This window comes from Saprolegnia diclina, assembly GCF_000281045.1.
Source record: "Saprolegnia diclina VS20 unplaced genomic scaffold supercont1.32, whole genome shotgun sequence".
NCBI lineage: Eukaryota > Oomycota > Saprolegniomycetes > Saprolegniales > Saprolegniaceae > Saprolegnia > Saprolegnia diclina.
The window spans coordinates 464,824-474,978 of NW_008246099.1; the positions used below are offsets into that span (position 1 = coordinate 464,824).

Sequence of the window (10,155 nt, forward strand, 5' to 3'; positions counted from 1 at the left end):
AGCGACCTCCGATATTCGGAGACTGTCATATCCGGCTTCGGCGCACGCACAAGCATGATGAACAAAGCGAGACTCTCGAGAGCATGCTGGCTGTCCACCAGCGCATGGCCACTGAAGCCGCTCCATCTGCAACCTTTGGCCTCAGCCCCATCAGATCTGGAGATAGCACAGGCTCAGGTTGGTCCAGCCTACACTAGACAGAGACGTCTCATGCTGCATCAAACATTGTGAACGATAGAAGCCAAAGCCAATTGCCCAGTTGGCAACTGAGATCGGTTTACATGACGAGGAGCTTTCGTTGCACGGGAAGTACAAGGCGAAGGTGGCGCTCTCGGTCCTCAATCGGCTTGAGAATGCTCCCCAAGGCAAGTACGTCGTCGTCGGTGGAATCACGCCAACGCCACTGGGCGAGGGCAAGACGACGTGTGTGATGGGACTGGCTCAAGCCTTTAGCGCGCATCTCAACACAAATAGCTTTGCGTGCGTCCGACAACCGTCACAAGGCCCGATCTTTGGCATCAAAGTACCGCTGCGACGCGGGGATGCACAATCAATGCTACGTCGTAGGGCGGTGCGGCGGGCGGTGGTTATGCTCAAGCCATTCCCATGGTACTCATGTCCATGCATATCGCATTGCGGCGACTAACCCGTACTTAGGACGAGTTTAATATGCACTTGACCGGTGACATCCACGCCATAACAGCCGCCACCAATCTTTTGGCCGCCGCCATCGACGCCCGTATCTTTCACGAATCTCAGCTGACAGACGAAACGTTGTACGCGCGTCTCGTCTCAAACAAGTGTGCTCCATCACAACCCAAATTTACCCCGGCCATGCAGCGCCGCTTGGGCAAGCTCGGTATGTTTTCTTCCTGCAGGTCACGCATACGACGACGCGTGCAGGCATCCGGGGCAATGACCCAGCTGAATTATCAACGTGCGATCGAGCTCGGTTCGCCCGACTCGATATTGACCCGTCGACACTCACCATCAAGCGGGTGCTGGACACGAACGACAGGTTCCTGCGCCAAATTTCAATCGGGCACAGTCCGACGGAAAAGGGTCAAGTCCGGAGCACCGGCTTTGACATCAGCGGTAACTATGTGTATTTGCGTCAAGATCCTTGTTGTAACTCGTTGTAGTCGCGAGCGAGGTCATGGCGATCTTAGCGTTGGCGCGCGACATGCTCGACATGCGCACTCGCATCGGTGCTATCGTCGTCGGCTTTAGTCGCGACGGTGCTGCGATTACTGCGGACGATATTGGCGTCGCGGGGGCTATGATGGCTCTCATGAAGGACGCGTTGCAACCAACGCTCATGCAAACGCTCGAGGGCTCACCAGGTATTGTCTACGACCGACTTGGATTCCTGCGCATGACGCCGATCTAGTGTTCGTGCACGCGGGGCCGTTCGCCAACATCGCGCATGGTAACTCGTCCATCATTGCGGATAAGATTGCGGTGCGAAAAATGAGCATCCCGAGAGCGAGCTCATATGCACAACTGTAGCTGAAGCTTGTGGGGCGAGACGGCGTCGTCGTCACAGAGGCTGGCTTTGGTGCAGATATGGCAATTGAAAAGTTTTGCAACATCAAGTGCGCCAGCAGCGGTCTGCGTCCCGACTGCATCGTGCTTGTCGCGACGGTGCGCGCGCTCAAGATGCACGGCGGCGGTGCACCCGTTGTTGCCGGGAAACCAATGCCGGCCGAGTATCTCACGGAGCGTGTCGACCTCGTGCGCACCGGGTGCGCCAACCTACGTGCGCAGGTACAGATCGCCGCGTCTTTCGGTGTTCCCGTCGTCGTCGCTGTGAGTCCGTTTATGCAAGATTCACCAGCGGAATTGGACGCGATTATCAACGAAGCAAAGGCTGCGGGCGCGACCGACGCTGTCGTCGCCCGCTACCACGCGCTCGGTGGTCGAGGCACGGTCGACTTGGCTGAGGCTGTCATCGCTGCTACGTCGTCGCCCCGATGTCCGTTTGTTCCAACGTACGACTTGCAAAGCTCCATCGAAGCCAAGGTTGATGCCATCGTCCATATGATTTACGGTGGCGGTGGCAGCGATTGGAGTTCGCTGGCAAAAGCACGTGCAAGCTGGTACACTGTGCTGTGCATTGAATGTTTGGCGATGGTGCCTTTAGGTATGCGTCGAAAGGCTTCGGCGACCTCCCCATTTGCATGGCCAAGACGCAGTACTCACTCTCCCATGACCCGGCGTTGAAAGGCCGCCCCGTCGACTTTATCGTGCCTATCACGGACGTGCGCTTGTTCGCTGGCGCTGGCTTTCTCACTGTGCTAACAGGCGACGTGGCAACGATGCCAGGCCTCGCCACGCGCCCCAGCTTTCATGATATTGATGTCCTCCCAGACGGCACAATCACAGGCCTCTCGTAGCTCGAACCAGAATACTTCGTAGCTCAAACCAGAATACTACTTCGGCGGATTATCCGCCTTTAGGTCTGGGAGGGTTTAAGCAAAAAAATACCAAGATTCAAGCATGGGGGTCGTATTATGCATTAGTACTGCACTTCATTGCGCAGGACACGTGTCGCTGCCATGACTTAGTTGCGGCCACCGAAGCGCTCGTGCAACTCGGCAACATCAATGTCGTGGACCTTCTGGTAGCCGTCCGGCTTGAACAAGTAGACACGGCAAAGACCGCCACTGTACGAGTCGCGGTACGTGGCTTGGTAGATTGCGTTGAGACCGAGCTCAATTGCTTCGTCGTCTTCCAAGTCCCACCGGTAATGCGTGTCCAAGACACCGTACGCGTACGTGCTACCCGAGCCGACAGAGAACTTCGGCTTCTTCGCACTCGCACGCATGCGAGACCCTTCGTCATCGACGTAGTAGAGCGTCGGCTGGCCGTCGTCATAGCCCATCATCATCATACCAAGCGAGAGGCCGTACGACTTGTAGTAGTTGCACGTGTTGGCAATGAGCTTGCTTGCGGCGCGAATCGAGATGCGGTGGCGGTTGCGCAACTCATACATGCGGCACTGCACGGCGAGGTTACGCTGCCAGTACTGACAGTCGGCGGCGCCACCGGCAATCGTCGCAAGCATGTATGGAGTGATCTCGTTGATCTTGTCGACGGACTGCGACGCGATGAACGGTCCTTGTGTCGAGCGCGAGTCGACGGCTGCGAGGATGCCACCCTTGAAGCAGAAGGCCAGCGTCGTCGTGCCTTTGTCGAACTTGAGCGTCTGGTCATTGTCTTCGTGGTACTTGATCTTGAGGTTCGTGCGGCAGTAGAGCGCCGGGTCAGCCACAGGCGGCAGCATGAAGCTGTTCATGCTACCCATGCCCTCAACCATGGAGCCGCTGGCGTCTTCACCCAGCATCTCGTCGTGGCGGGACTTCTTCAGGAAGGGTAGCGCGACCGAGTTCATCATATCTTTCTTCGGCCCGAAGCGGTTCGACTTGTCCGCACCGCAGAGTCAAAGGGGGGCTGTACGGCACGTACGGTGTACGCTGTACGACAAAGTACGTTCAACGTACACGCATTCGATTGGCCGAAATCCATGGAACGAGCGACTTCGCGATCTTCTGTCGACACGCACTTCACCGATGCTGGAGGCCCGCGAAGGCACCATGCTACGCTGGGAGCAGCGACAAACGTCCTAGAAAGCGCATAATGCAGCGGGCTTGAACAACGGAGCAGACCCGGAGCCGGTTCACGGCATGCACACCCACACCAACCCGGGCTCAATTATCCGGATGCGTGAGCTGTCCCTTTCGCAAATCTCCCCGCTGTCCTCATGGCGATGCAGTGCCGAGAGCTAGTGCCGAGTGAGGTTGCTGCTGCATTTGGCGACAAAATCTATACTGGTGTGTTGGAGATAGTTGTGCTTGGGGGCGTGGCCTCAAGCGATTTCGGTTACTATGTTATTCTCCAAATGCTGGACAGTTTAACTTGGTTTAACCCTCTGGGCTGACCGTATTAATAATTTTATTAATAATTCTGTTTTGATTGTTTACCCATCCGATTTCGAAACGAACAAAATATATGACGCTCTTCCTCGCGAACGAGAGCGTCGCGGGTGATGAGGCGCTACCGTCGACCTTCGAGCTCATCATGCAAGACCGCATGGCCGGCGGCTTCAAGCCCGCGGCACAGTACCTCGTCAACGTCCTCTGCGACACGTACCCGCACCTCGCGTCCTCGGCGCCCGTCAAGCACTTTCACGAGTCGTACGCGCTCTTGAAGCTTCTCGTGGAGCGCTATTGCCTCGCACACTACGACAGCCTTCTCTCGGAACGGTTCTATGGTGTTAAGCGTGTTGCGCTTGATGGACCGCTCACGGAGCGCGGCCGTCACCTTGGGCTTCTCTACGACATTGGCGTGCCGTACGTCAAGGCCAAGCTCGACACCTACTATCACAGCCTGTTAGCCACGAATCTTGGCCATCGCGGCGACGGTGAAAGTGATACGGACGGAGATTATGTGCCTGTTCCTGCCGAGCTCTTGTCCCCGCCGTCCAAGATGGAGCGCTTCTGGCGACAGTGGACGACGCTTCGGATGTGGGGCCAGCTCAAGAGGGCGTTTGTCGATGTCTACCCGACGGCTCATTTTACCTACGAAGGCTCATTTCTTCTATATCAGGTACATGCACGGCTCGTCGCTCCCTCGGTCACTCATGTTATAGTGGATGTACCTCTTCGGATACACCCGCCACTTTACGCCATTTCTGCGCGCGATGAAGGTCGTGTTCGCGCGGATTACGCCCCACGACATTGTACGTCTCGATTTGTCAACGCGCCTCGTGTCACGTGCGGACTCTAGTCAACGTTCGACCAGAAGCGGCTCATCCAGCGTGCGCATATTCTCCAGGAGCTTAATGCGCGTCCGAGTCTCGTGAACGGCCTTCGCAAAATGCTCTACAAAGCGACGTGGATGACACTTGATCACTCGCAGACGATTGTCATCTTCACGATCATCGGCTTCAAGTTCATCGAGTGGATGTACTCGGACATGAACCCGCGCCCGACGCCGCATGGCCCCAACAACTGCCCGCCGCCTCCACCGCCGTTGCCGCCGCGGCTCAATCTGAGTGCGATTGCCATGTCGTCCGAAGTAGTCCTCTCATTCTTCTTTCGCACGTTCAAGTCTATATCGCGTAGACCCATCGCTGCGGTTTGTGCCAACGCCCTCGCACGAACCCTGCCAGCTGCATCTCGGGTTTTGTGTTTTGCTATCCGTGCATTTACGAGTACGTGATCGACCACGGCGAGTGCCCCGTGACGCGCCTTCCATGCGACGTATCGTCGGTTGTGCGCATATACGAGGATGCAGAGCCGTCGACTTGATATAAATGTGTTAGCGGCTGGCTTCAAGCTGCGAAAGGACTTGGTCGTATAGCTGAAACTTCTTTGAGATACTCTCCATGACGTCTGCGTAGCGCAGAAGCAATGCCTCGACCTGGGCGTGCCGCGCCAAAACCTGTTGGCCCAAAATCAAGTTGGATGTTTCTGCGCGCGTTAAGGTTGCATGTGTCGCAGGCGCGATCGCGGGCAGTGCCACGTAGCGCCCAAGCTCCTGGATCATCTGTGCGTCGGTCGACATCGTCTGGACCATGTCGTGAGACGTCAAGATGATGATCTTGGTAGTCTGCTCGAGGCTCCCCGAGGCAGGTTGTGACTGGAGCTTGAGCTCTCCGAGGAAGCCTGGCGCCAATAGCTTCTTGTTTTGCTCATCTACAGGCATCATGAGCGATGGATACGAGACTTGGGTCCTGACAGTACATGCGAGGTGCAAGGGGCCAACGTTGGGCGGGTCGATGCTGTTCTCGACCTGATGGAGTTTTTCAGAAAGCTCATGCAGACGCACGTGCAGTGACGGCACGTTTCCCGTCCCAGAGACCATGCCTACGGCGCCGTAGAGATCGGCTAGGCGACGTTCGAGCGAGCTCAACTCGGCGTCCATCGTGGCGTCGTCACGCATCGTTGACCGAGTATTTATGTCATTTCAAAGGACCTCTGATGCCGTATACTAGTACAAAGCAAGCGTTTAATAAAGCAATAAATAGCAAGGTGTGCTGCGAAACGACCGTCGGTTTCGTGCAAAATATTTCCTCGAAAAGTAGTTTTGCTCGCGATGCACGGAACAAAGCGGCCTCCGGCCAAGCTCGTGTACAAGCCGCCGAGCGAGCGCGGCCTTGTGACGGCCAAGGAAGCGTCCAACATGAACCGCTCAACGAGTGGTATTGCTGGTGCGCTCGACACGCTTGCAGGGCGCATGGACATGCTCGAGAGAGAGATCAAGGCAGATATGAAGGGCAAGAAAGACTACGAGGACGAGCTCTTTAAGATCAATACGCGCAAAGAGGACATTATGCGGAAGCTCGCTGAGTGCGAGCGCTGGAACGGCATTTTCCAGAGTAAGATAAAGCCGCTCGAGAACTCATACCTTGCGACTACCGTCGAGATGAGCGAAGAGTATGACCAAGCTAAGATCAAGCACGCGCAGGGCCTCCAAGTTCTCATCGACAACTTCAACTACCACCCCGAATACAAGCGCTACAACGACGACTTTTCGGCGGTGCCTTTTCGGCCCAAGTAGCATATTGCAAAAAAGAGACATGCCTTCTCGGTTAGTGTTTCACCGACTCGCGGAGGCCCTCAATTTCAAGCGCACGCGCATACGGCATGCGACGCGACTGCTTCTCGACAACAAGGGACGAGTGTGACGGCACAAGTGCTGGCACCATGGCATTTGCCGTACGAGACTCAACCTCGAGCTGTCCGACACGGGCCTAGTACAAACAGGAATAATTATATCGGCCATGCGGCTCGGCAGGGAACAGACCTCAAGGTACGCAATACGATCACAAGACAGGCGCAGTGCTTTCTTGGCATCGGACGTTGCTGCTTCAAGCTCAGCGTCGTGCGCAGCCATTGTTGCCGCTAGACGTGCCTTCAGGGTGTCAATGCTACGTGCTTGTTCCGCCTTGAACTCATGCAGACGTTCGTTCGACTCTTGTTGGAGGAGCGTGAGTTTTTTGTTCGCTTCTTTTGAGAGTAGCGTCACATCTGCATCGTGTTTTGCACTTGCATCGTGGAGTGCATGCCGGAGAAGCGCATTGGATACGTGCGCAGCTGTTGTGTCGCGCGTAGCTGCCACCAGCTGCGCTTTGGTGATTTCGAGCTGGTGCGTCAAAACTCCAAGCTCGTCCACGGCATCTGCAGCTTTGGCCTGGAGGTCGTAGTACGATGTGCACATGCTCACAGTTGGCTTTACAGAAAGCTGCTGGATGTTGCCTTTTTGCGCTTGGTCAACCATTTGATTCGAGTCCATGCGCCAGTGGGCCCACTTGCCCCACCTACGCGAAAGGAAGTGTGTGAGACTATCCGCCATCTCTATTGTTTACATACATGCCACACGCCGGCACGTAATGCACGACATCGTTCTTGGAGCAGAAGAAGCACTTTCCATCCTTAAAGGACGGCAAGACAGACGAAATACCGCAGCCGGACGTCGTCTCAGCCTCGACCATGTGTGTCGATGCTTCCGAGCCGGGGGAAATCCTACTTGTTGGAAATGTACAGCGATATTGTCTACATAGTTCTCGAGAGCGTACGTGGTGTGTGTGTGTGTCGGAGATTTGACCGCGTTTCGGCTTGCCAAAATATGCGGCTCGAAGCCAGCATTGTACTCCGACACGATCTTTTCGAGAAGCGGAAACTCGCGGTTGAGACCGTCCTGCAGCTGTGGATAGAGAAAGCATGTGCGCTGTAAGAAGCCCACAAGCTACATATCATACATAGCAAATTTGACTCCCTCGCTTGCATAGGTGGCCTACCTGGCGCCACGCCAAAACGAAGCGACTCACGACTCCGAGGGCAATCATGGCCGAGGCCGCGAGCAGCGTATACCCCACGCTATGAGCTGAGAAAACGATCCACTCGGCCGACATCACCAGCGACATGACCCACAAAAGCACTACAAAAGAAATGCATCCCCGGTGAAAGTACTTGCGATCACGTACATGCGCCGATGCACGGTACGACAGCCAGCATGGTCAGCTAGCATTTAAAACATGTGAGTTGGTGCGGAACGTTCCGTTATGATGTTGTACGCGGCGTGTGGTCATGACGAGAAAGACGGTGACGCCAGCGCAGTGGCTAAACCACGCCCAGCCAGTCGCTTCGTCGACAAACTTGAACATGTCGGGGAACGAAGCGAAGCTGCCCAAAGTAAAAGCGCCCCAGAGAAGCACACCCAAGAAGAGCGTCGTCCCATTCATGTCGACTGTCATTGTGGCCTGGGGACAGGATAATGTCGCTCTCGTTTTGTTAGCCTCGAGAAGTGTTCGGGACACCTACGCCAAGTCTGTTCGAAAATCACTCAAACGATGGAAGAATACCGCAAGGCTAATGCGCTCGCTGTTCAGACGTTTCCGAAGCACAAAGCGTTCGCGCGCGTTGTACTCCGAGTAGTACGAGATCGTGTTGAAAATCCATATCACAGGCGCGCAGTAGAAAAACGAAAGCACGGTTTCGAGCTATGGTGCAAGTTAGTGCGAATCCATGGGGACAAATGTCACCTGGAGCGTCGACGGTCGCAGAAAAACGGCCACGTAAAAGTAAACGACGGCTGTGGTCCAACTGCCGATAGCAGTGTGTACAAAGCCCAGCGGTGTGACTTTGGGAATCGTGTAAAAGGACAGTCCAAAGAGGACAAAAAGGACATCCTGCAACAGCTTTCGTCAGAGAAACGCCCTCTCGCAACGACATCCGTACCCATTGATGCAAGACGGAGCGCTGAAGCGCGTACATAAGCAAGGTCGAGAGGCCATTGCACATGGCGACCATGAACATGAGGCGCTCGTCAGTCTTGACCAGGTCCTAGGGCCATTCAATCGTGCATAAGAATTATTGGTCGCTTCCTCCACTCATTACCATCTTGACGAGGATGTGGAGGCCGATCTGCAGCACCACAAGGAAGAGTCGGGCAGGAATCGTCACTTGCAAGTTCAGCGGGTCGTGCTCGACGCTGTCGCTGATGGCGAAGACGAGGTGGCTAATCGCGGCAGGGATGAGGCCACGCAGCCAAAGCGCCTTCTGGCGCGAGTGACAGAAGGCCTGGTAGCTCTGCTCGAGGTCGCCGTCCTGGTAACGAAGCGTGTACTTGTTCACGCACACCGTCGTGTGCTGCATGATGCTGGCCATCGCCTGCTGCACGATGTCCTCGCTGCAATGCGACCTGGCTGATTACGCCCATCTCCGGATTTCACGGCGTAGAAATAATATTCATACAATACATACAAAATATTATATATAATATAACTTGAGAAATCAATTCCAGTTCCGGTAGGCCAGCAAGTTTTTTATCTTTTACGAATACAAAAGCTCCTGAATCAGGTCCTTCAGATCGACTTATTTTAATCTTGTCACACTTTGCCGAGGTATATCTGCCTCATCTAAGGACTAAATTCGGCGAATGGGATTTGATCGGTTCGTCAGCTCGTCGGCGTCGGCTCGTAGAATGTCCGCACAGGTCAAGAGGGTTGAGTTGGTACAACTGCGCAAGGAGCTGTTCCGAGTAATTCGCTATCCCGAATGGAACTTATTGCGCCATTGCAGGTGGCAGTTTGGATTGTATTGCGTGGAAATCGAGAAGGATTACGCACGACACACAAACGAAGACACGCATACTGAAAGCGTGAAGCCTCGGTCTCGGGTGTTTCGTCGCGCGGTCGGCGGAACTATCATATGACTGTGAAGCCTCCAAGATTAGGCAAATGAGATGGTGCGAGTCGCACTTTCTCGGCCTACCCGCTTTTTGCATTGCCTCAAGATTGTCACCCCCAGGCTGAAGGGAAAATGAATATAATTCGTGCGAATGGGCATTGGACGCAAATTACAGCGTCGCAGGTCGGCGGTCCCGATGTAAAAGCGCATCCATCGTTCGAGTTGATGCGTGTTGTCCAGTCCGTGGGGCAATGGCTCTTTGAGACGAAAGCAATCGCGACACTCGTGTGCGTGATGGGTGGCCAATTGAAATAGCAGCTCGTGTGACCATTTCTGTCTGCTTCACTGCAATCCCCTCTACCCCTCCTTGCCCCGACGGCTTAGGAGCTAGCGTGCGGCAACTATCTCTCTCCAAACTCAACAACTTTTTGCCTTTGTCCCTTTTGGTTGCGGAATATTA

General features: G+C 54.9%; 6 protein-coding genes across 7 annotated transcripts; 3 read left to right on the forward strand and 3 right to left on the reverse strand.

The window, feature by feature from the left end:
* Window positions 1-41: 41 nt before the first annotated feature.
* On the forward strand, window positions 42-2,511 carry SDRG_09896 (formate-tetrahydrofolate ligase). The gene is made up of 9 exons (XM_008615857.1): window positions 42-177; window positions 239-523; window positions 568-609; window positions 658-859; window positions 904-1,095; window positions 1,143-1,343; window positions 1,391-1,461; window positions 1,510-2,099; window positions 2,144-2,511. The coding sequence occupies exons 1-9, from the start codon at window positions 55-57 to the stop codon at window positions 2,394-2,396; spliced, it is 1,959 nt and encodes a 652-aa protein (XP_008614079.1). The 5' UTR covers window positions 42-54; the 3' UTR covers window positions 2,397-2,511.
* SDRG_09897 (hypothetical protein) lies at window positions 2,485-3,476 on the reverse strand. Its single transcript, XM_008615858.1, has one exon. It carries the CDS (start codon window positions 3,395-3,397, stop codon window positions 2,564-2,566), a length of 834 nt encoding a protein of 277 aa, XP_008614080.1. The 5' UTR covers window positions 3,398-3,476; the 3' UTR covers window positions 2,485-2,563.
* Window positions 3,477-3,987: 511 nt separating this feature from the next.
* On the forward strand, window positions 3,988-5,393 carry SDRG_09898 (hypothetical protein). The gene is made up of 4 exons (XM_008615859.1): window positions 3,988-4,608; window positions 4,652-4,741; window positions 4,789-5,079; window positions 5,127-5,393. Exons 1-4 carry the CDS (start codon window positions 4,012-4,014, stop codon window positions 5,310-5,312), a joined length of 1,164 nt encoding a protein of 387 aa, XP_008614081.1. The 5' UTR covers window positions 3,988-4,011; the 3' UTR covers window positions 5,313-5,393.
* On the reverse strand, window positions 5,323-5,946 carry SDRG_09899 (hypothetical protein; the record flags this gene model as incomplete). Its single annotated transcript, XM_008615860.1, has 2 exons — window positions 5,323-5,699; window positions 5,748-5,946. The coding sequence occupies 2 exons, from the start codon at window positions 5,944-5,946 to the stop codon at window positions 5,323-5,325; spliced, it is 576 nt and encodes a 191-aa protein (XP_008614082.1).
* Window positions 5,947-6,094: 148 nt separating this feature from the next.
* Window positions 6,095-6,610, forward strand: SDRG_09900 (hypothetical protein). Its single transcript, XM_008615861.1, has one exon. The coding sequence runs from the start codon at window positions 6,100-6,102 to the stop codon at window positions 6,562-6,564; it is 465 nt and encodes a 154-aa protein (XP_008614083.1). The 5' UTR covers window positions 6,095-6,099; the 3' UTR covers window positions 6,565-6,610.
* Window positions 6,523-9,221, reverse strand: SDRG_09901 (the record flags this gene model as incomplete). Of its 2 annotated transcripts, none has more annotated exons than XM_008615862.1 (11): window positions 8,904-9,221; window positions 8,745-8,849; window positions 8,549-8,695; window positions 8,369-8,506; window positions 8,081-8,323; window positions 7,991-8,027; window positions 7,805-7,944; window positions 7,583-7,752; window positions 7,377-7,532; window positions 6,811-7,324; window positions 6,523-6,757 (listed from the first exon to the last, which is right to left on the reverse strand). In XM_008615862.1, exons 1-11 carry the CDS (start codon window positions 9,171-9,173, stop codon window positions 6,596-6,598), a joined length of 2,082 nt encoding a protein of 693 aa, XP_008614084.1. In that variant the 5' UTR covers window positions 9,174-9,221. The 2 variants fall into 2 exon arrangements, with proteins under 2 accessions (XP_008614084.1, XP_008614085.1); XM_008615863.1 differs by having other exon boundaries at window positions 6,596-6,757; window positions 7,377-7,529; window positions 8,904-9,173.
* Between the last annotated feature and the right edge of the window lie 934 nt (window positions 9,222-10,155).